The sequence below is a fragment of the Anolis carolinensis genome, chromosome 5 (assembly GCF_035594765.1).
Source record: "Anolis carolinensis isolate JA03-04 chromosome 5, rAnoCar3.1.pri, whole genome shotgun sequence".
Classification (NCBI taxonomy): Eukaryota; Metazoa; Chordata; class Lepidosauria; order Squamata; family Dactyloidae; genus Anolis; species Anolis carolinensis.
In genome coordinates this window covers 201,710,081-201,732,583 of record NC_085845.1, presented here as the reverse complement: position 1 = coordinate 201,732,583, position 22,503 = coordinate 201,710,081, and the positions used below count along the sequence as shown (strand labels likewise).

At 41.3% G+C, this 22,503-nt stretch overlaps 1 protein-coding gene across 1 annotated transcript in view; it reads right to left on the bottom strand.

Moving 5' to 3' along the window:
• The window catches only part of ube2h (ubiquitin conjugating enzyme E2 H), a 130,675-nt gene that overhangs the window by 9,493 nt on the left and 98,679 nt on the right, over positions 1 to 22,503 (bottom strand). The window contains exons 4-6 of the mRNA XM_062983362.1: positions 5,435 to 5,474; positions 2,406 to 2,458; positions 1,065 to 1,193 (exon numbers count right to left, since the gene is read on the bottom strand). Of these exons, the coding sequence (XP_062839432.1) occupies positions 1,065 to 1,193; positions 2,406 to 2,458; positions 5,435 to 5,474 (222 nt within the window). The remainder of the gene's footprint in view (positions 1 to 1,064; positions 1,194 to 2,405; positions 2,459 to 5,434; positions 5,475 to 22,503) is intronic.

Genomic DNA, 22,503 nt, shown 5'->3' with positions numbered 1-22,503 from the left:
CACAAAATCACAAGTTGAACACTTCCCAAGTGTCTAGGACTGTGTGATGTATTTTCGGATGATGTGTGCAGATCCCAGAAGGGTGGCCTTTTTATTATTATTATTATTATTATTATTATTATTATTATTATTATTATTTGAAACACAACAAGATGAGTCTGAATAATAATAATAATAATAATAATAATAATAATAATAATAATAAATCCAGCATATCTATCTTGTTTGCTGTGTCACAATAAAATAATAATAATAATAATAATAATAATAATAATAATAATAATAATAATAATAATAATACATCACACAGTCCTAGACACTTGGGAACTGTTCGACTTGTGATTTTGTGATACGAAATCCAGCATATCTATCTTGTTTGCTGTGTAATAATAATAATAATAATAATAATAATAATAATAATAATAATGCTTTATTTATAACACATTACATAAAACCAAACATATAAAATTAACAAAAGCAACCTCTATTAAACAGAGTCAGTAAAATATAGCTGTAGCCACGATTTAAAAATCCATACAACGATTTAGCATCCTGACTGAATTCCCCTTAAAAATAGTTATAAGGTGCTAAAGTAATTGGCAATCAGTCTGGCAACTATCTTAAACATTGTGAAGGACCTTCTGGGAAAAAAATCCTATTATTATTATTATTATTATTATTATTATTATTATTATTATTATTATTATTATTATTATTCCTGACAACAACAGCGTGTCCATCTTTTACTGCCTTCTTTAAGAAAAGTTATCATTTTGTTTGAAAGTGAGAGATAGATAAGACCCTGCACTTGACAGGTTTACAAATCAATCAAAGTACAGGTGGAAATGATTCATTCGAAATGCTTGGGACCAGAAGCGCTCTCTATATTTTGGATTTTGGAATATCTGTATTTGTATCATGAGTGACATCTAGGATGTGGGATCCAAGTCTGAACTCAAAATCTGTTTAGGGTTCATATACACTTGTACACATAGAAGAAAGGCAATTTTATGCACAATATTTCTGAATGATTTTGTGCCCGGCTTCCCCATCGAAGCTCTTACCTTTAATTTTCTGTTTGTATTCTTCTGGTCGGTGAAGGTACATGGCTGCCGCGTCACCATTAAGGGGGTCTATGGGGTTGGGGTAGGCCAGCAACTGGGGCAGGAACGACTCAAATATATTGGTCAGATCTGGAAAGAGAAGCACAGGAGAGTCCGCGTGAGACACACAGCAACCAAAGCATCCCACCCAGGATGGGATCATATAATCCAGTTCAATGTATCATATGGAAGTGTGGACTCATATCATTCAGTTCAATGCATCATACACCAGTGTGGACTCATATAATCCAGTTCAATTCATATGGAAGTGTGGACTCATATAATCCAGTCCAATGCATCATATGACGGTGTGGACTCATATAATCCAGTTCAAAGCACCATATGGCATTGTGGACTCATATAATCCAGTTCAAAGCACCATATGGCATTGTGGACTCATATAATCCAGTTCAATGCATCATATGGCAGTGTGGATTCATATAATCCAGTTCAATGCACCATATAGCATTGTGGACTCACATAATCAATTTCAAAGCATCATATGGAAGTGTGGATTCATATAATCCAGTTCAATGCATCCTATAGCAGCGTGGACTCATATAATCCAGTTCAAAGCACCATATGACATTGTGGACTCATATAATCCAGTTCAAAGCACTATATGGCATTGTGGACTCCTATAATCCAGTTCAATGCATCATATGACAGCGTGGACTCATATAATCCATTTCAAAGCATCATATGGAAGTGTGGACTCACATAATCCAGTTCAATGCATCCTATAGCAGCATGGACTCATATAATCAGGTTCAAAGCGTCATATGGAAGTGTGGATTCATATAATCCAGTTCAAAACATCATATACCAGTGTGAACTCATACAATCCAGTTCAAAACATCATATACCAGTGTGGCCTCATATAATCCAGTTCAAAGCACTATATGGCAGCGTGGACTCATATAATCCAGTTCAATGCATCATATGGCAGTGTGCAATTATATAATCCAGTTTAAAGCATCATATGGCAGTGTGGACTCATACAATCCAGTTCAAAGCCTCATATGGCAGTGTAGATGGGGCCTCAAGCCACCTGTATGGATAGTTTTGGATTTTGAAAAATTTCAGTTTTGAGACAGGGGAATGCTTGAACTATTGTACACCAAGATGCATTAAAAGATATAAGGAAATCCTTCAGAATCTATGAAACTAAGAAGACATTTCTAGTAGACATTTTCTTGGATGCGTAAAATCTTCTCCTAGAAATGTCTATTTCTCTGTTTCAAGGGAGGACCAAGATTCCATGCTGACTCTTAATAAAGCCACCCTGTCCCAGCAACTCACCATAAAGAGCTGTCCAAGTCTGATTAATTACATCTAGACATACAGTTCCTGACCTGAAAAGAGAAAAACACAGAAACAAGTCAAGGAATGGCTTCAATTTGCAGAGAGAGTGCCATAGGGTTGTATCCAGTTTAATTCCTTAATCTGCCATGAAAGCATTCCCGGAACATGACAGCATAGGACGAGGAGGAGGCGAGCCAAGGCCGGGCGTCTGTTTGGTCCCATGCGCTCAGCTCTAAAAACAAGCGCATGAGCCCAGGGCGTCCTCGGAGGACCTCTGCTTCCCATTTCTAAGAATACGCTCTCGCTCCCAGGAGCCACAGCCAAGGAAAAGAGAAAGCCAGTCATCCTGCTCACTCAAAGGAAAAATGTCCCCGGAGTCAGGAGTGAAGAAGCCTCTAGACTTGTATACCAAGTGTTGCACCTCAGCACTGGATCACCTTGCTCTTATTAACACACATTCCAGTTTTTTCAGTTTATTCATAAAAGACAGCAAAATCTTAATAAAAAGCAGTAAAGAAAACAGTAATCCAACTGCAAAGGCAATCTGCAGAATACAGTTCAAATTCTTTGTAGAAAATAGTTCAAAATCTCTAATATAGCAAAACAGTCCTGAAAAACAAGGTAGCGTGAACTCCAAAATACAATCCAAACACAGAATCTAGGCAGGAACAGAAGCAAGGATCTATTTCCATGAGAAGACAAGGCAGGAATTAAGCTTCCAAAAATCAACATTGCTCAGTCTAAATCTTTCCCCCTTTCACCCTTTTTAACCATGCTTACAAGCTAGGAAAGCATTCCTCTGACCTTGGGTTCCCACACGTTTATTAGCGATTCTCACAGAACATCTGGGACAACTCTTAACCTTAATCTTGTGTCTCTATCTAAGGAAAGCTCCTCTGCCTCGCTGCCAGAGCCAACTGGACTTTGTCGATGTTCAAAATCCTGTGAAAGGTCACCCTTATCACTAACTTCAGCTTCCTGCTGGCCTGTGGCTTTTCTAACAATTCAGAGACTTCAACATTTCCTTAGTCAACCTGCTGAAACCCAAATCCCCCGTCATCATCAGACTAAACCACAACACCAAGTCCCTAATCTATATATATAAAAGAGTGATGGCATCACGGCAGCGGACAAAACAACAAAAGTAAACACCCCACAACCTCGAAAATTGACATCACAACCCCTCATCCATGCCTCTAGGTTGATACAACAAAAAGAAAAGAAAAATAAATTCCTAATTAGAGGGAGAGGAATAATTGTTTTTATCCAATTGCTGCCAGTTACAAGGCTAAGCTCCGCCCACTTGGTCTCCTAGCAACCCACTCAGCCCAGTGTTAATAAAATAATGATAAAAAAATAAATACAAATAATACAATAAAAATTATGAAAAACACTAAAATAATTAATACAATAAAATACTATAACAAAATGACTAAAAATAATACAACAAAATAATAAAATATAATAAATAAAAAAGATAAGTGACAATAAAATTAATTTAAAAAAATACAAATAACGTCAAATAAAAATTCCACAAGTTTTAACCGATACCACCACCACTTTGCCACAGCAACGCGTGGCCGGGCACAGCTAGTGATGATATAATAATATACAGTGTCTATACAAGTCCTGCTGCTTCCTTGTTTGCCACCTGTGTCTCAGGTATGTGTAACTCAGGGTGTTTTGCTTCCTATCTGCGTGGAGTGGTCACTTTCCCTTCCCCCCAAAAAAATCTTCATTAATTTTATTATTTGGGAAGGGAGCATCACGAGACCTCTCTCTGCCTCAAGACATGTGAATCGGCATGAGAAACTTCTTTCCCAAAGTTAGGTAACTTTCTTTGCTCTCTCTACTCTTTCATCTCAGGTGTACTACTACCCGCAACAATAAAAGCACATTTGTACCTGTTTTGAAACCTTACCAGGGCATTTTGAATGGTTTCTATTTCCTACCATAAGTTCATATGCATAGTATAGGCTACACTGCACTCATCGAACCATAAAATCATAGAATCCTAGAGATGGAAGAGACCTGGTGGACCATCCAGTCCAACCCCATTCTGCCAAAAAGAAGGAAAATCGCATTCAAAGCACCCCTAGCAGACGGCCATCTAGCCTCTGTTTCAAAGCCATATATACTCGAAGATAAGCCAATAAGCCGAAAAGGCCTCCCTCGGCTTATAATGGGGTCAAGGTCAAGGCCGGGCAACAAAACCTGGAAGCCATTGCTTGCAATATATGATATATTCCTCTCTTCCCCTCCCTTATCAGTGTGTTTTCTTTTCCAAAGCCTCCCTCGCTCTTAACCAAGGGAATGTTTTGAAAAGGGAAAGACGCCCTTGCAAGTCAGGAAGAAGAAAAATATATATCCATTAATCTTATAAAAGCATTTTCCCCTGAAATATTTGTTATTCTCTCCTACAGATATATAGGCATTAACCCCCTGCATGCATTTGTAATCCCTATGTACTTATATATATCTCTATCTATCTATCTATCTATCTATCTATCTATCTATCTATCTATCTATCTAGATTAATTTTATATATGAATTTTCCCCTCATATGTTTGCAGGTCTTTGCAAATCCTATATACATATAGATCCATGTACCTGTATATCTATAGCCATATCCATATATATATATATATATATATATATATATATATATCTCCATTATTTAATTGTTTGCAGGTCTTTACAAATCCTACATATCATATATATATACACACACACATACATACATACACACACACACACACACATATATACATTATTTAACCTACTGATACCTCGATTAATGTAATTTTATTGGTATCTATTTTTATTTTGAAATTTACCAGTAGCTGCTTCATTTCCCAACCTCGGCTTATACTCGGGTCAATACGTTATCCCAGTTTTTTGTGGTAAAATTAGGTGCCTCGGCTTATATTCAGGTCAGCTTATACCCGCGTACATACAGTACATTCCCCTTTTGCTTCCACCCAAAATAAGACTCGTTTGTAGGATGCATCTTAAAAGTCACTTACGCTTCGTCGATGTTGGGATGGAAAATTTTATTCATGAATCCTGCAAGAGAGAGAAAGACGAGAGCGGTTAGCGGCCAGATCCCTGTGATCACCATTCCCTTATGAAGCCACTGAAGGGTGAGCGAGCCACTGGCTTCTTTGTTTTGCAAGAAGACCTGTTGGTTCCTTAATTAATCCAAACACGGCCAGAAAAGAAATCGGGTGCAGCTTGACAACACAACCCACTACCCGCGCCAACTGGGTCCGTCAAGAGCAATCTGCTGGAAACATCTGGAAACAAGTACACACACATTATGTCCCTAGTTCTGATTAACACAGGCCCTTCCTTCTACAATTATCAGAAAGGAAGGAGGAGGAACATGATTATTCACAGTATTAAGAAACTGGGTATTAGGGATTCCTCTTCTTCAGAAGAGGAAGGGGAGCAGGAAAGTGAATCTGAGGGTGAGTTGGAATCTGAGGAGGAGACTTTGCAAGTACCCACATTTCAGGAGAGGCGAAAGGAAACAGAGCAGAGATGTCGTTCAGCTAGAATAGCTGCCAAAAATGCAACTGAGTAATTGGGAATTGCCCTAGCAGCTGTGAGGGGACTCAGGGCTATAAAGCAGAAACAGGTGCAGCCAGCTCTTGCTGGTAACAAACTTACTCTAATGCCTTTGCTCTCCTTGTGCCTGCTTCGAGTCTGCATCTGGATTTATTTCTGTTTCTTTGTCTGAAGTAAGACTGCTATTTGATTTGGGAATTTATCAGAGACTAAGAACTGTGTTTACCCTAAGACAATGATGGGCAATCTTTTGCATTTGGTGTGTCAAAATTCACCAAAAAAACCTAGCATGACTTGGGTGGTGTGTCATTTCAAGAAAAAAAACACCATAATTTCACAATATATATATAGTTTAAATAACAAAAATATATAATTGTAATATATAACTGTATTTGATAAATCAAAAACTATTTATTACAATTATTTCCATGTACAACAATCTATGGTACCTCTTGCAGTTTCCATGCTGATTTCTCTCTATTGTAGTTTCAATGTAGTCATGAATAATGAATAATATAATAATAATATAATAGTAATAATATAATAGTATACTACAATAATAATAGAATAGTAATAGAATAGTAATAGAATGATATATTTATATATGTAATGTGTATAATTCCCATGGAGTAAACAACAAAACCACTGGACCAAATCACACCAAATTTGGCTACAAAAGACATTAGTCATCCAATCAATCTGCATGCAGCAGCGTGTCAGCAAAAATGGCTAGGCGTGTCAGTGCTGACATGCGTGTCATAGGTTGGCCATCACTGCCCTAAGACTTCCTTGCTTCCTTTTGCATTATTCCACTGAGTGTGCTGTACTTGATGTTTTGCTGAAGTAAAGCAGTTTTCATTTACTTACCGCAGTGTTTTAAGGCTGTTCTTGAAAGACAAAACAGGACGCTGGGTGTACTTGGAAAGAATTTTTACTGATGTCTATGCAAACCAACGCTGAAAGTTTGAGCTTTCCATTCTATACACCGGATTTGGCTGGATTACAGAGTTAAAAAGAGATCCAAGGATATTCTTATCCAGTGGTTCTCCACCTTCCTAATGCCGCGACCCCTTAATATTGTTCCTCATGCTGTGGTGACCCACACCCATCAAATTATTTCCATTGCTACTTCATAACAGTCATTTTGCTATTGTTATAAACCATAATATAAATATCTGGTATGCAGGATGAATTTTCATTCACTGGACCACATATGGCACAAATACCCGATACACCCAAATTTGAATACTGGTAGGGTTGTCTCCTGTTCCATGGTCTGTTCTGACTGTGGCTACTTGGTCGTGATACAGATTTCTCAGGAGACAGACAAGGTGACTTGGTCTCCCCAGACCACCAAGAACATGCACCCTTTACAATAACTTTTATATATTCCAATTATGTTTTGCACCTGCTAAGGTTTCTGTCCAGGGGCCCTTCCACACAGCCTTATATCCCAGAATATTAAAGCAGAAAATCCCACATTATCCGAGTGTGGACTCAGATAATCCAAAGCAGATATAGTGGGATTTTCTGCCTTGATATTCTGGGATATAAGGCTGTGTGGAAGGGCCTGAGGTTGTAATATACACTAAGTTGCTTTGAGTCCCAATAGTGGAGTGAAAACCAAATAGGATAATAACCACAATCGCCTTTCACTGCCATGCAACAAAGAATGGCTGTCAAGCAGTCCTCGGGGAAAGCAGAATGCCCAGATCTGCTCCCCAGGGTCAATACAAGAGGCGTATTTGCGTACAGGTGCAATGCACCCCAGAATTCCTCAAAATGCAGGCACTTGTGTGCATGCATGCGCACACACAGACACAAGGAGCAGGCCAATCACGGTGAGAGACATTTCCCCCAGCACAGGCACTAATTAGCAGCAGAAAGGCCTTGCAAGCAATTAGCGCCTGGCCGTTGCATCAACCTCCCGCCCTTTTGCTCCCGATTCCCACATTGCAAAAGCAAGGTTGAGTGTCCCTTCTCTAAAATACTTCAGACGAGAAGTGTTTGGGTTTTTGTAATAACTACTTCTCTTCTGCAGGCTAAACATGCCCAGCTCTTTAAGCTGTTCCTCATAGGGCTTGTTCTCTAGGCCATTTTGTGATGTCTTAGGCACCTTTGGCCCCTGATCCCGCAGCCATTGCTGATCAAACTGAAGAGAATTTGGGTTTTTTCCCACCTCAGCAAGATTCAATCCCTTTCCAGATGTCTCCTGTTGACATTGCCAAGCCAGAGCCAATTAGGAATGCCCTTGAGATGTTGCCGGCTCTTCCCGGATCTCCGGAGAGTTTAGAGTTTGATAGAAGGGCTACTTTCCAAACAGATCGCTCTCAAAGACAAAGTTTAAGGAGAAGTGTGAGATTAGCAGAGCGAGGCGATTGTGGCTAAGTCAGTTCTCCTGGGAAGAATTGGGGAGGCAGGCATCTGGTGCCTTGTTGTTAGCAGCTCAGTTCTCTTGGGAAGATTTGGAGAGTCACACACCTGCTTTGGGGGAGCTCTTGGACTTCAATAAAAGTTCTGTGCAGAGAATATCTGCCGCGGTGTCAACTGATTGAAGAATACATTGTCTCTTGATCCTGAGCTTCTATTCGGCCCGTTGGCGCGCTTACTCTCGAGTAGACCGGGCGTTGTGGCTCGTCCCTTGCCAAGTTTGGACTGCGTTTCAGATCCATCACGAACAGCCTTAGCCTTGCCTTGCAACCTTGTTCTGGACTATTACTTCAAGTACTTTCCTGAGGAACTTTGCTCCTTTCCCCACTCAAACTTCCAATAAGTTTGAGTGTGTTTCGGTTATTGGATTTTGGACTTTGGACTCTAAAATTGGACATAAAACTTTCATTCTTTGGACTAATTTTGATCTTTTCTAAAAGTTCAACTGCTTGACTATCTATTCTGCTTATTTTTGTTTGAAACTTTTATTGCTTTAATAAAGATATTAGATTGTTTATTGGCCTCCATGTTGGTTCTCAGTGTTCGCGCTGCTTAGGAGTGTTACACATTTTACAAAGGTCATTTTATAGCACATATTAAATAACTTTGTGCATGAAAATAGCATGTGCACTGAACCATCCAAAAGGTTCCACTATCTTAGCCATCCTTATGGATGGTTTTGGAGGATTTCTGAATGCACAAGCTGTAATAGTAATACAAGGAGGTACAACTCAACGTATTTAAAAGACATGGAAACAGTACTCAGGCCAACATACAATGAGGAAATAAGAAGCTATAGGGAGGAATTACGTAACGTAAAGAAAAAGATCAATGGAAATTAAAACTGAGGGAAGAGATAAGGGTAAGTGGCTGGTTCTGTTACCACCAATTACATGATTGATTTAGGAAAGATGTTAAAGCAGGTTTTGCTAACAGAAAATCGACATTGGAATGTATTCTTGAGGAGATAAATAAAGGGCTTAGTTTCTAGATTATATATATCTATATATATAAAAATGTAATGTACGTTTGTGGGACTGAGTAAGCAACAAAACCATTGAACCAAATCACACCAAATTTGGCCACAAAAGACATAGTCATCCAAGCTATGTCTTTCAAACAAAAAAAAAAAAACCTGGAAAATAAAGTCCAAATTAGAGAACAAGGAAGAGCCGTTTTCAACGCTGGTTGCTGGTCAGAAGGGTAGGCTCTGACTCCTTTAGGCCCCGCCCACTTTGTCTCCTAGCAACCCCCTCGGCCACAATGGTTCCGGGGTCCAGCCAGGGTTCAGGCTTTTGAGGCTGCAAGGCTATTCACTGTTATTCCACCTGGCCAACAAAGTATTCCCATAAGCCACAGCAACACGTGGCTGAGCACAGCTAGTATACACACACACACATATATACACACACATACATCTATATATATAAAAGAGTGATGGCATCACGGCAACCGACAAAACAACAAAACTACAGGCCCCCCAACCTCGAAATTTGACAACACAACCCATCATCCACGCCTCTAGGTTGATACAACAAAAAGAAAAGAAAAATAAAGTCCTATTTAGAGAGAGAGGAATAATTGCTTTTATCCAATTGCTGCCAGTTAGAAGGCTAAGCTCCTCCAACTTGGTCTCCTAGCAACCCAATAAAAATAATTAAAAAAACACTAAAAAATAATTAAAAACACTAAAAGATTAATACAATAAAATACTATAACAGAAAATAACTAAAAATACTACAAGAAAATAATAAAATATAATAAATAAAAAGATAACTTACAATAAAAATAATTTAAAAATACAAATAACGTCAAATAAAAATTACACAACAATTTTTAACCAATACCACCACCACTTTGCCACAGCAACGCGTGGCCGGGCACAGCTAGTACTAATACAATCTAGAGGACAACCAAACAAAAATCGCTATGATCTCCTGGGCCAAAGACTTAGGGAAAAAATTGATCTGGAGAATTGGGAGCATCTATGGAGAAGAGGATTTAAATGCTCAATAGCTGGCTCCATTAAAGAAAATATGTCTAAGATGTTTTATAGATGTCAATACTTGTCAATATATTGACGGACAGGGCAATATCAACATTACTAATTCCAATTTGAACCCTTTAAAACTGAGATACACAACCTATATCTACTGGTATGTTGTTGTGTGTTTTCCGGGCTGTGTGGCCATGTTCCAGAAGCATACTCTCCTGACGTTTCATCCACATCTATGACAGGCATCCAAACAACCTGACACAGGTGTGGGCAAAACATCAGGAGAGAATGCTTCTGGAACATGGCCATACAGCCCGGAAAACACACAACCACCCTGTGATTCCAGCCATGAAATTCTTCAATAACATATATCTATGTTTTCTACTTAGGGAGTGAATCCTGAATGCTATTACTATTCGGTATCAATACAGATTAGCATCCAATACATGCAACAGATTGGTAGATAGGTCATATTGCAAACTGTTTAAATTGTTTTATTATGATGCTAGTTGTTTAACTGTTGATTTATGATGTTAATGATTGGGCTTGTCCCCATGTAAGCCACTCCGAGTCCCCGTTGGGGAGATGGAGGCGGCATACAAAAATAAAGTTGTTGTTGTTGTTGTTGTTACATTATTTTATTATGACACAGCAAACAAGATAGACATGCTGGATTTCATATCACAAAATCACAAGTCGAACACTTCCCAAGTGTCTAGGACTGTGTGATGTATTTTCGGATGATGCGCACAGATCCCAGTCGGGTGGCCTTTTGCAGTTGGCAGATCGTAATTTTGTTTCCAAATGCCAGCTGAGATCTTTTGGCACGGCACCCAATGTGCCCATCACCACCGGGACCACCTGCACTGGTTTCTGCCAGAGTCTTTGAAGTTCAATCTGAGTTTTTCCTGTTGTTTTTCGTCAATGAGCCTGTCACCTGGGATGGCGACATCAATGATCCAAACCTTGTTCTTTTCCACAACTGTGATGTCTGGTGTGTTGTGTTCCAGAACTTTGTCAGTCTGGATCCGGAAGTCCCACAGTATTTTTGCGTGCTCATTCTCCAATACTCTAGCAGGTTTGTGATCCCACCAGTTCTTTGCTGCTGGGAGGTGGTACTTGAGGCATAAGTTCCAATGAATCATTTGGGCCACATAGTTGTGCCTCTGTTTGTAGTCTGTCTGTGCGATTTTCTTACAGCAGCTGAGGATATGATCAATGGTTTTGTTGGTTTCCTTGCACAGTCTGCATTTTGGGTCATCAGCTGATTTTTCGATCTTGGCCTTGATTGCATTTGTCCTGATGTCTTGCTCCTGGGCTGCAAGGATCAGGCCTTCTGTCTCCTTCTTCAGGGTCCCATTCATGAGTCATAGCCAGGTCTTCTCCTTATCAGCTTTTTCTTCAATTTTGTCAAGGAACTTTCCATGCAATGTTTTGTTGTGCCAGCTGTCAGCTCTAGTTTGTAGTGCAGTTTTCTTGTACTGTTGTTTTATTATTATTATTTATTTATTTATTTATTTATTTATTACATCACTTCTACCCCGCCCTTCTCACCCATCGGGGGACTCAGGGCGGCTTACAGTATAACCATACACATTAAAAACAGTTTTCATCAAATTTAAAAATCCATCAAGATTAAAAATTACAATAAAATTAAGAATAGCCATTAAAATATACATAATTATACATTTAAATATACATTTAAGGCGCTTTCCATGTTCATGTGGGGTCTGTCAGTAGGTCATATATTCTTATCTCATTTTTGCTGCTACTCATGCTCAAATGCCTGGTCCCATAACCACGTTTTTGTCCTCTTTCGGAAAGACAGGAGGGAGGGAGCCTGCCTGACTTCAATGGGGAGGGCGTTCCATAGGCGGGGAGCCACCACTGAAAAGGCCCTGTCTCTCGTCCCCGCCAGACGCACCTGTGAGGCTGATAGGACCGTGAGCAGGGCCTTATCTGATGATCTTAAGCTTTGAGGTGGGTCGTAGCGGGAGACACGTTCGGACAGATAAGCTGGGCCGGAACCGTTTAGAGCTTTATAGGCTAAAGCCAGCACCTTGAATTGTGCTCGGTAGCTAATTGGCAGCCAGTGGAGCTGGCGTAACAGAGGAGTAGTACGCTCCCTGTACGCCGCCCCAGTTATTAACCTGGCAGCCTCCCGTTGGACTAATTGAAGCTTCCGAACAGTCTTCAAAGGCAGCCCCACGTAGAGTGCGTTGCAGTAGTCTAAACGAGATGTAACAAGGGCGTGGACCACCGTGGCCAAGTCCGGCTTCCCAAGGTACGGTCGCAGCTGGCGCACAAGTTTTAACTGTGCGAAGGCTCCCCTGGCCACCGCTGAAACCTGGGGCTCCAGGCTCAATGATGAGTCTAGGATCACCCCCAGACTGCGCACCTGCGCCTTCAGAGGGAGTGTGACCCCATCCAGCACAGGCTGTAACCCAGTACCCTGTTCAGCCTTCCGACTGACCAGGAGGACCTCTGTCTTGTCTGGATTCAATTTCAATTTGTTGGCCCTCATCCAGTCTAACACAGCGGCCAAGCACCGGTTCAGGACCTGAACAACCTCCTTAGTGACAGGTGGGAAGGAGTGACAGAGCTGGACATCATCTGCATACAGATGACACCTCACCCCGAAACTCCGGATGATCTCTCCCAGCGGCTTCATGTAGATGTTAAACAACATGGGAGATAACACAGAGCCCTGTGGGACCCCAGAAGTCAACGGTTGTCGGGCCGAGCAGGCGTCCCCCAATGACACCATCTGGGACCGACCCTCCAGGAATGAGTGGAGCCACTGCAAAACAGTACCTCCAAGTCCCATTCCCGCGAGGCGTCCCAGAAGGATACCGTGATCGACGGTATCGAAGGCTGCTGAGAGGTCCAGCAGAACCAGCAGGGACACACTCCCCCTGTCCAGTTCCCGGCGTAGATCATCGACTAAGGCGACCAAGGCTGTCTCAGTACCATGCCCCGGCCTAAAGCCAGACTGTGCCGGATCCAGAAAATCAGTGTCAACCAAGAAACCCTGGAGCTGCGAAGCAACCACACGTTCCAAGACCTTGCCCAAATAGGGGAGATTGGAAATAGGCCGAAAGTTTCCGAATTGAGTGGGATCCAATGATGGCTTTTTCAACAGCGGCTTGATCACAGCCATTTTTAGGCTCGCTGGAAACTTGCCCTCCCGAAGGGAGGCATTGACCACCACCTTCACCCACTCGGCCAAACCCCCTCTGGCTTCTCTCACCAGCCAGGATGGGCAGGGGTCTAGGATGCATGTGGTCGGTCTCGCCTCTCCCAGGATCTTGTCCACATCCTCGAGCTCAACCAATTGAAATGAATCCAACAAAACTGGACAAGCAGGTGCACTCGTTACATCCTCAGAGACTGCCGTTAATATGGTGTCAAAGTCGGAACGGATCAGAGCGACTTTGTCCGCAAAGAACCGAGCAAATGCTTCACAGCGGGCTGCTGAGTTATCAGGGCTCCCACCTTGATTGGTGGGAGTTAACAACCCTCTGATGACACGGAACAGCGCCGCCGGACGGTTCTGTGCGGACGCAATGTTGGCCGCAAGGTGGGCTCTCCTTGCAGCTTTGATTGCCGCGGCATATGCCCTAAGATAGGAGCCGAGCCGTGTTCGGTCTGACTCGTTATACCCTGATCGCCACATGCACTCTAGTTCCCTCTTCTTTCGCTTCATCGCTGCCAGCTCCTCAGTAAACCAAGGAGCTGGTTTAGCTCGGTTACTCGAGAGGGGACGCTCCAGAGCGATCGTGTCTATTGCCCTAGTCATCTCTCCATTCCAGAGAGAGACCAGAGCATCAACAGGATCACCTGCCGAGGAGGCGGGAAATTCCCCAAGAGTCGTCAGGAATCCTTCTGGATCCATAAGTCTCCTGGGGCGGACCATTTTAGGTCCACCACCCCTGCAGAGGTTGGGGGGCGCAGTAAGTCTAAACCTGATCAGGTGATGGTCGGTCCATGGCAACGGAGCGATGGTGAGCTCCTCCACACCGCCACCTTCCTCCCATCCCTGACAGAAGACCAAGTCCAGTGTGTGTCCCGCACTGTGGGTGGGGCCTGTTACTAATTGGGACAGCCCCATGGTTGCCATGGCGGCCATGAAGTCCTGAGCTGCACCTGAGAGGTTGGTCTCGGCATGGACATTGAAGTCCCCCAGCACTATGAGCCGCCGGGACTCCAACGCCAGGCCCGAGACCACCTCAGCTAGCTCAGGCAGGGAGACTGTAGTGCAGCGGGGTGGTCGGTACACTAACAGAATCCCTAATCTGTCCCGGTCTCCCACCCTCAGGTGGACACATTCAAACATGGTCGACTGTGGGACGGGGCACCTGGTCAGGGGGATGGAATCCTTATAGACCACCGCGAGCGCACCTCCCCTCCCTCCAGATCTCGGCTGGTGCTGTACGGAATAACCCGGCGGGCAGAGCTGGGTGAGATCAACTCCTCCCATCTCGTCCAGCCAGGTCTCCGTAATACATGCCAGGTCTACATGCTCATCCAAGATGAGATCTTGGATGAAAGATGTTTTTCCGTTCACTGACCTGGCATTAAACAGCACCACCTTTAACCTGGAGGGACCGCCATCCTGGCTACCCAGATTAGCTATGTCAGGAGACCGTTTTGGAACTATTAATGTCCTACCAAAAACCCTAGGCCGAATTAAATGATTTGGTCTCCCTTTCCCGTATCTCCCCCTCCCAGACACCACCTCTATAGGGGCTCCCCACCCATCAGAACACCCTCCTCCCCTATCACACTGTCCTTTCCCTTTCTCTTCCCCTGGTCCAAACGATGTTATTTGGTTTACTAGTTTTCTGTTATAGATTGGCATCCTTTCACACCCATTCCCTTCCCCCACCCTGCAGTCCCCATAACCCTCCAGCCTCCCCCACCCCCCTCCAACAATACAAAGTGCAAATGCAGTTGTAAAGTGCAGAGGGTGCATGAGCAGCATAGGTATAGGGGTCTGAGCTGACTAAAGTGCAAGGCAGGCAGTGGGGATTGTGATGGTGAACTAATTCAATATGGTGCAATATGGTATTATAAGGTGCCAGGGCAGGACCAATTAGAGATGATAGACTTAGTAAACTAGTCAGGGGGACCAGGCTTCACAGTGCATAATAGTTATTATAACAGCATTTAAAGATTGTTATAGCAGCAATATATAAATATTATTATTATTATTATTATTATTATTATTATTATTATTATTGTTGCAAGCTTTCAAGGGGTTTGCCTGAACTTGAATAGATTTCCTTCCCCTAAAAATCCCAAAAGGAAACCTTAATTTTACCATTTTATATTAAGGGATGCCATCTTACTATGCCATTGTATTATGCAATTACTGGGCCGAGATTCCTATATACACATATACAATAGAGTCTCACTTATCCAACATAAATGGGCAGGCAGAACATTGGATAAGCAAATATGTTGGATAATAAGGAGGGATTAAGGAAAAGCCTATTAAACATCAAATTGGGTTATGATTTTACAAATTAAGCACCAAAACATCATGTCATATTGTTATATAATTATATGTTATATAATTTGACAGAAAAAGTAGTTCAATACACAGTAATGCTATGTAGTAATTACTGTATTTACGAATTTAGCACCAAAATATCACAATGTTTTGAAAACATTGACTACAAAAATGTGTTGGATAATCCAGAACGTTGGATAAGTGAGACTCTACTGTATGTATGTATATGTGTATATGTATATATGGAACGTGGCTTGACAATCTATATCTATATATATAAAAGAGTGATGGCATCAGGGCAGCGGACAAAACAACAAAACTACAGGCCCCCCAACCTCGAAATTTGACAACACAACCCATCATCCACGGCTCTAGGTTGATACAACAAAAAGAAAAGAAAAATAAAGTCCTAATTAGAGGGAGAGCAATAATTGTTTTTATCCAATTGCTGCCAGTTAGAGGGCTAAGCTCCACCCACTTGGTCTCCTAGCAACCTACTCAGTCCAGGGAACAGGCACAGTTAGGCCTCACTTAGGCCTCTTCCACGCTGCCTATAAAATACAGATTATCTGATTTTAACTGGATTATATGGCAGTGTAGACTCAAGGCCCTTCCACACAGCTATATAACCCATTTAGAATCTTTATCTGCTTTGAACTGGATTATCTTGACTCCACACTGCCATATAATCCACTTCAGTGTGCATTTTATCCAGCTGTGTAGAAGGGGCCTCATACTTCGTCACAGCAACGCGTGGCCGGGCACAGCTAGTGTTATATAGTTTGACAGAAAAAGTAGTTCAATAGGCAGTAATGCTATGTAGTAATTACTGTATTTACTAATTTAGCACCAAAATATCACGATGTATTGAAAACATTGACTACAAAAATGCATTGGATAATCCAGAACGTTGGATAAGTGAGACTCTACTGAATGTATGTATATGTATATATGTATATATGGAATGTGGCTTGACAATGATGTTGTAAAGGCAAACCAAGGATGTCTTAAGAGGCAAACAAAACTAGAAATAGATTCTACGCAAAGGTCTATTTTAAGTACGACAAACATCCCGGACCTGCTGACTCAAATAAAGAGGTCGGCGTGACTGTCTCTGTGCGCCTGGCCACAGTCTCTGGGGATTTGTCACATTTCCACAACAATTTCTATTAAAACTCTCTTCTACCTTAAAAGGCAAGAGGTTTGGGTCAGTCCCTCCATGTCTGGATTTGCAAAGCTGCTCTTAAACTAGAAAGGACTGAGTTTACAGTCCCGTCTTCAAAACCCAAAAGAAAAAAAAAACATTGAAAATGCTAATTTTCTCTCTCTTGAAATTTCAAATAAAGAGGCTGGGCCACTATTTCAAGGATCTATATATATAGAAATGTAATGTGCATTTTCTCCCATGGAGTAAACAACAAATCCACTGAACCAAATTGTACCAAATTTGGCCACAAAAGATATGGTCATCCGACCTATGTCTTTCAATCAAATAAATCAAGAAAAACAAAATCCAAATTACAGAGGACGAGGAAGAGCCGTTCTCCTCCTGGCTGCCAGTCAGAAAGGTAGGCCCTGCCCCTTTTAGGCCCTGCTCCCTTCATGTCTTAGCAACCCCCTCAGCCACATAATGGTGCCCGAGGGACAGGCAGGGTTCACTTAGGCCTCTTCCACACTGCCTATAAAATACAGATTATCTGATTTTAGCTGGATTATATGGCAGTGTAAACTCAAGGCCCTAACCCAGAATGCCAAGGCACATGATCCACAGTATCTGCTTTGAACTGGATTATCTTGAGCCCACACTGCCATATAATCCAGTTCAGTGTGGATTTTATACAGTTGTGTAGAAGGGGCCTCATATAATCCAGTTCAAAGCAAATAATATAAGATTATAAATATAATATATAAAAATTACTGTGGTACAATAAAACGGAACAATATAATCTCTAAAATCAGGACAGTAAATAAAGAGCAACACTCTGAAAACAGGGGAATGCCAGACAGGAAACAATCAGGGCTAGCTAACACCTCCCAACAAAAGATTCCCCCAAGGAGGAAGCAGCCAGACTTTGAAGCTGAAAGACCATTACTTGCTAAGCATTCTGGCTAATTGTAGCATTCATACTTGCCTCCAACAGACAAAAAAAAAAAAAGGAACAACCAGAAATATTGTATATTCATAAGCTTTAGGAAATAACATGTACTATCTACCATGAATTCCTCAATACTTTATTTTCCATCCCACCACACTTCGCCACAGCAACGCGTGGGCGGGCGCAGCTAGTATGTTGTATATGTTTTGTAGAAACTGTATACAGCAAGGGTGTGCCCTAAGTTATGTGCATTTAATAATAGTGTAGTAGTATGATGATGATGATGATGATGATGTTCCATTTTTGCAAAGTCTACCAAAAGTTCTGTTAAACAAACAGCACAAGGAAGCGACTCCCAGCATCCCGTCATGCTAATGTTGGCTGTGGGATGATGGGAATTGCCATCCCAAAGCTCTGGGCCAGCAAATTAGGGAACACTCATTCTTAGATTAATCTCCATTCTGAATTTAACCAAAGTCCTTGAGGCTACAGCAGCATCTGTTCTAAATACTAGACCTTCCTGTTTCTACTTCCGCTTGTATTTCATACAAAACAAGACACGCGTAACCTTGAATTACCCACTTGTATGTTGCTAACAAGATTCCAGGTGATAAGTAACTGAAGGCTATGGGGCTATGGTTTTTAGCTTTGGATATGTTTTAATGCATTTTAATTGTGGATTTTTTTAATACTGTTCTGCTTAATTCTGTTTTAATGTTTACATATTTGTATATTTTAAATTGTGTGGTAATACTTTTAATGTAAGCTGCTATGAGTCTCAGTTGGGAGAGATAAAGCAGGGTATTAATAAACATAATAAACATAATAAACATAATAATAATAATAATAATAATAATAATAATAATAATACATCACACAGTCCTAAAACACCTGGGAAATGTTTGACTTGTGATTTTGTGATACGAAATCCAGCATATAGATCTTGTTTGCTGTGTCATACTATGTCTTTGTGTCAATAATAATAATAATAATAATAAGGAATTGTGGGAGTTGTAGTCCAAAACCCCTGGAGGGCCAAAGTTTGCCATGCCTGTTCTATATAATATGGACATGATATAAGACAGAAAGCCTATCAATAACATTGATCATTCAATCACGCCTTGCTTCCAGTGCAATGTGCCCTCCTCGTCACTAGAGGGCAGTCACACATTATCATATTTTCTAGGAAAAATCTGCAGAGTCTAATAAAAAGAGGAGGAAGGAAAAAAGTATTCCTGTATTACACTATGTAACAAAATTTGATATATTTTTTTCCTGTTCCTGGTTTGCACGTGTTATATCCTGTTTAATTGTGCAGTTCTTACTTTGAAAGGTGTTGTTCTACTCCAGAACTTCATTTTTGTGCCAGAAACTATGTTGAATGGGTCAAGACTGTGAGATATTCATTGAAAAATTCCAGCAAAATATTTTTCAGAATATCTCTCCCGCAGAAACAAAAAATTTGCAGTTTGATAAACTTTTTTTTTGCAATTTGCTAAACAATTTTTTTGCAGTTTAATAAACTTTTTCCATGTTTTTTTATGATAGAATCAATTAGGAAATGACGTTTATAATGCCGGAACAAAAGCATTGTTACACAGCGTTGTTGTTGTTGTTGTTGTTATGTTTGTTTACTTCCAGTCTTTTCTCTCCACAAGGAGACTCAAAGCGGTTGTTGCACCTTTAAGCCTCACCAATGTATTTCTGCCTCTTCTTTTATGGACTATAACTTAACAAAATGTGAAAGCATCCCATAATGCACAAAGTTTATACTGAAATAAAACTGGTAAATTTGAAAAGTCTCCCACTACTTTCTTCCTCTCCTGTTTTTATACATATTTTCTCAGTGTTGTTCTTTATTTACTGTCAAACAGACAAGGGTTCTTTCTCCCTAAACCTTACTTGTCTAGTTTCCAACAGACCTCACAACCTCTGAGGATGCCTGTGGGAGAAACATCAGGAGAGAATGCTTCTGGAAGATGGCCAGACAGTCCGGCCATGAAAGCCTTCAACAACACATTAAAACATAATTAGATGATAAAACCCACAGCACCCCTTTAAACTCGGGGGTCCTGACGCCAGATGAGTTCCCTAAGATCAAGGTTGGAGTTGCAAAAAAAAAAAAAGGCAATAGTAAATATGTTAACAACAAGGTGTAGTGTTTACACTGGACTGCAGAAAATGTTCCACCTCCACCTCATAAAAAGGGAGAAATCAGCCTTACAAATGCTGATTTGTTATCAGTAAATATTTGATTTCATACCTATTATCCCACCGACTTTGGCCCTCAAATATACTGCACAGTCTCATCTTTTCCCAATTATGGACCATGTTAACCTATGGGATTATTGACCCCCTGATTGGAAGCCGCTGTGATTATCATTGATTGTTGTTTTTAGTGTAAAATTTTATTTTGTGTAATAAAGTGTTTTTTATATTGTTATGTACTGTATGTTGTGTATTATTGTTGTAAACCGCCCTAAGTCCCTTCTGGGAGATAGGGTGGTATATAAAAAAAAGTATTATTATTATTATTATTATTATTATTATTATTATTATTATTATTATTATATTTTATATACCCAGGATTGTGTAAAAATCAACAAGTGGGAAGAAAGTTTAAGAAACTCTGGTCTATTCAACCTCCTGCCAGATCCAGATCAGCTTCCAATTGTCAAGAACTTTGTCAAGAAGGTGATAATTTTCAATTCTGAAGCTCAGCTCTGAGATCTGACATTGACCTTCCTTCCAAATGACCACATCTTATTTTTCTTTCAAAAGCAAACTCTCTTGGCATTGGTGTTATTATGGGATGGAGTGGGCAACGTGTGGCTGCATGGGCCCCTTTTCAGTGGGTTTGCCACCCTTGACCTAGTGAGATAGAAAGGGCACTGCATCTCTAATCATAGAGAAAACACTGTTTGATGAACATGTGTTTGATTGACACCACCTGGGTATGACTGTGGATGTCATGATGAAATACCTAAGGGGGGTGTAGTAATGCCGCAGTCCTAACCATGTGAGGGTTATTGCAAAGGGGTTGCATCAGACAGTGTCCCTTACTGATGACTGATCAGCAGGTACCTGGGAGTTACTCTGGACCATGTTCTGACATAATGTCATGATCTCCGATCTTTGACATCTCCGACACAGACCAAGCTGTTCAAGCGCTGACAAAGAACAGATGCCATCCATAAAACGGGCCAGCCATAAAACCTCAATTACCCTCTGGTATGTGAGAGCCCCTATATAAATGGGCTATAGAGAAGATTCTGGTATTCTGTACAGTAAAACCTGTTGGAATCTACCAGCGTGTGTCTTGGTGCTCACAGCACAACTGGAAGAAGAGAACCTAACAATCAATAAAACCTCAATTATCCTCTGGTATGTGAGAGCCCCTATATAAATGGGCTACAGAGAAGATTCTGGTATTCTGTATAATAAAACCTGTTGGAATCTACCAGCGTGTGTCTTGGTGCTTCCTTCTGTGGAAGACTTGTCCACAGCACAACTGGAAGAAGAGAACCTAACAATCCATAAAACCTCAATTATCCTCTGGTATGTGAGAGCCCCTATATAAATGGGCTACAGAGAAGATTCTGGTATTCTTTACAATAAAACTTGTTAGAATCTACCAGCGTGTGTCTTGGTGCTTCCTTCTGTGGAAGACTTGCCCACAGCACAACTGGAAGAAGAGAACCTAACAATCCATAAAACCTCAATTATCCTCTGGTATGTGAGAGCCCCTATATAAATGGGCTACAGAGAAGATTCTGGTATTCTTTACAATAAAACTTGTTAGAATCTACCAGCGTGTGTCTTGGTGCTTCCTTCTGTGGAAGACTTACCCACAGCACAACTGGAAGAAGAGAACCTAACACATAAGAAGAATTGCTTGACTATCAAACAAAGAGTGGGTGTTAGAAATAACATCGTATGAAAGCGGACTGGCACAACCTGGGGATCACAACCAGACACAGTGAAAACATCTGCCCTTGCGCTTGGCTACTCTGCGGCTGAATACGCATGCCCAGTGTGGAATACATCTCACCACGTTGAAACAGTGGATGTGGCTCTTAATGAGACATGCCACATCATCACAGGATGTCTACAGCCTACGCCGATGGAGAAATTAGACTGTTTAGCCGGTATTGCACCACCTCACATCTGTCAGGAGTAGCAGCCTGTAACAAAAGGACCAAGGCAGTGACATCTCCGGCCCATCCTCTGTTCGGGTATCAGCTAGCAAGACAATGCCTTAAACCAAGAAGCAACTTCTTAAGTTCTGTAGAGATACTCGCAGGAACATCTCAGCAAGCGAGAGTCCAAATGATGCAGACTAAAACCTGGAATCAATGGTTGATACTGGATGAAACTCCCTCCTGGGCACACAGGAGACTGGGTGACTTGGAAGGCGCTGAACAGACGGTGCTCTGGCACCACGAGATGCAGGGCTAATCTTAAGAAATGGGCTACAAAGTGGAGTCT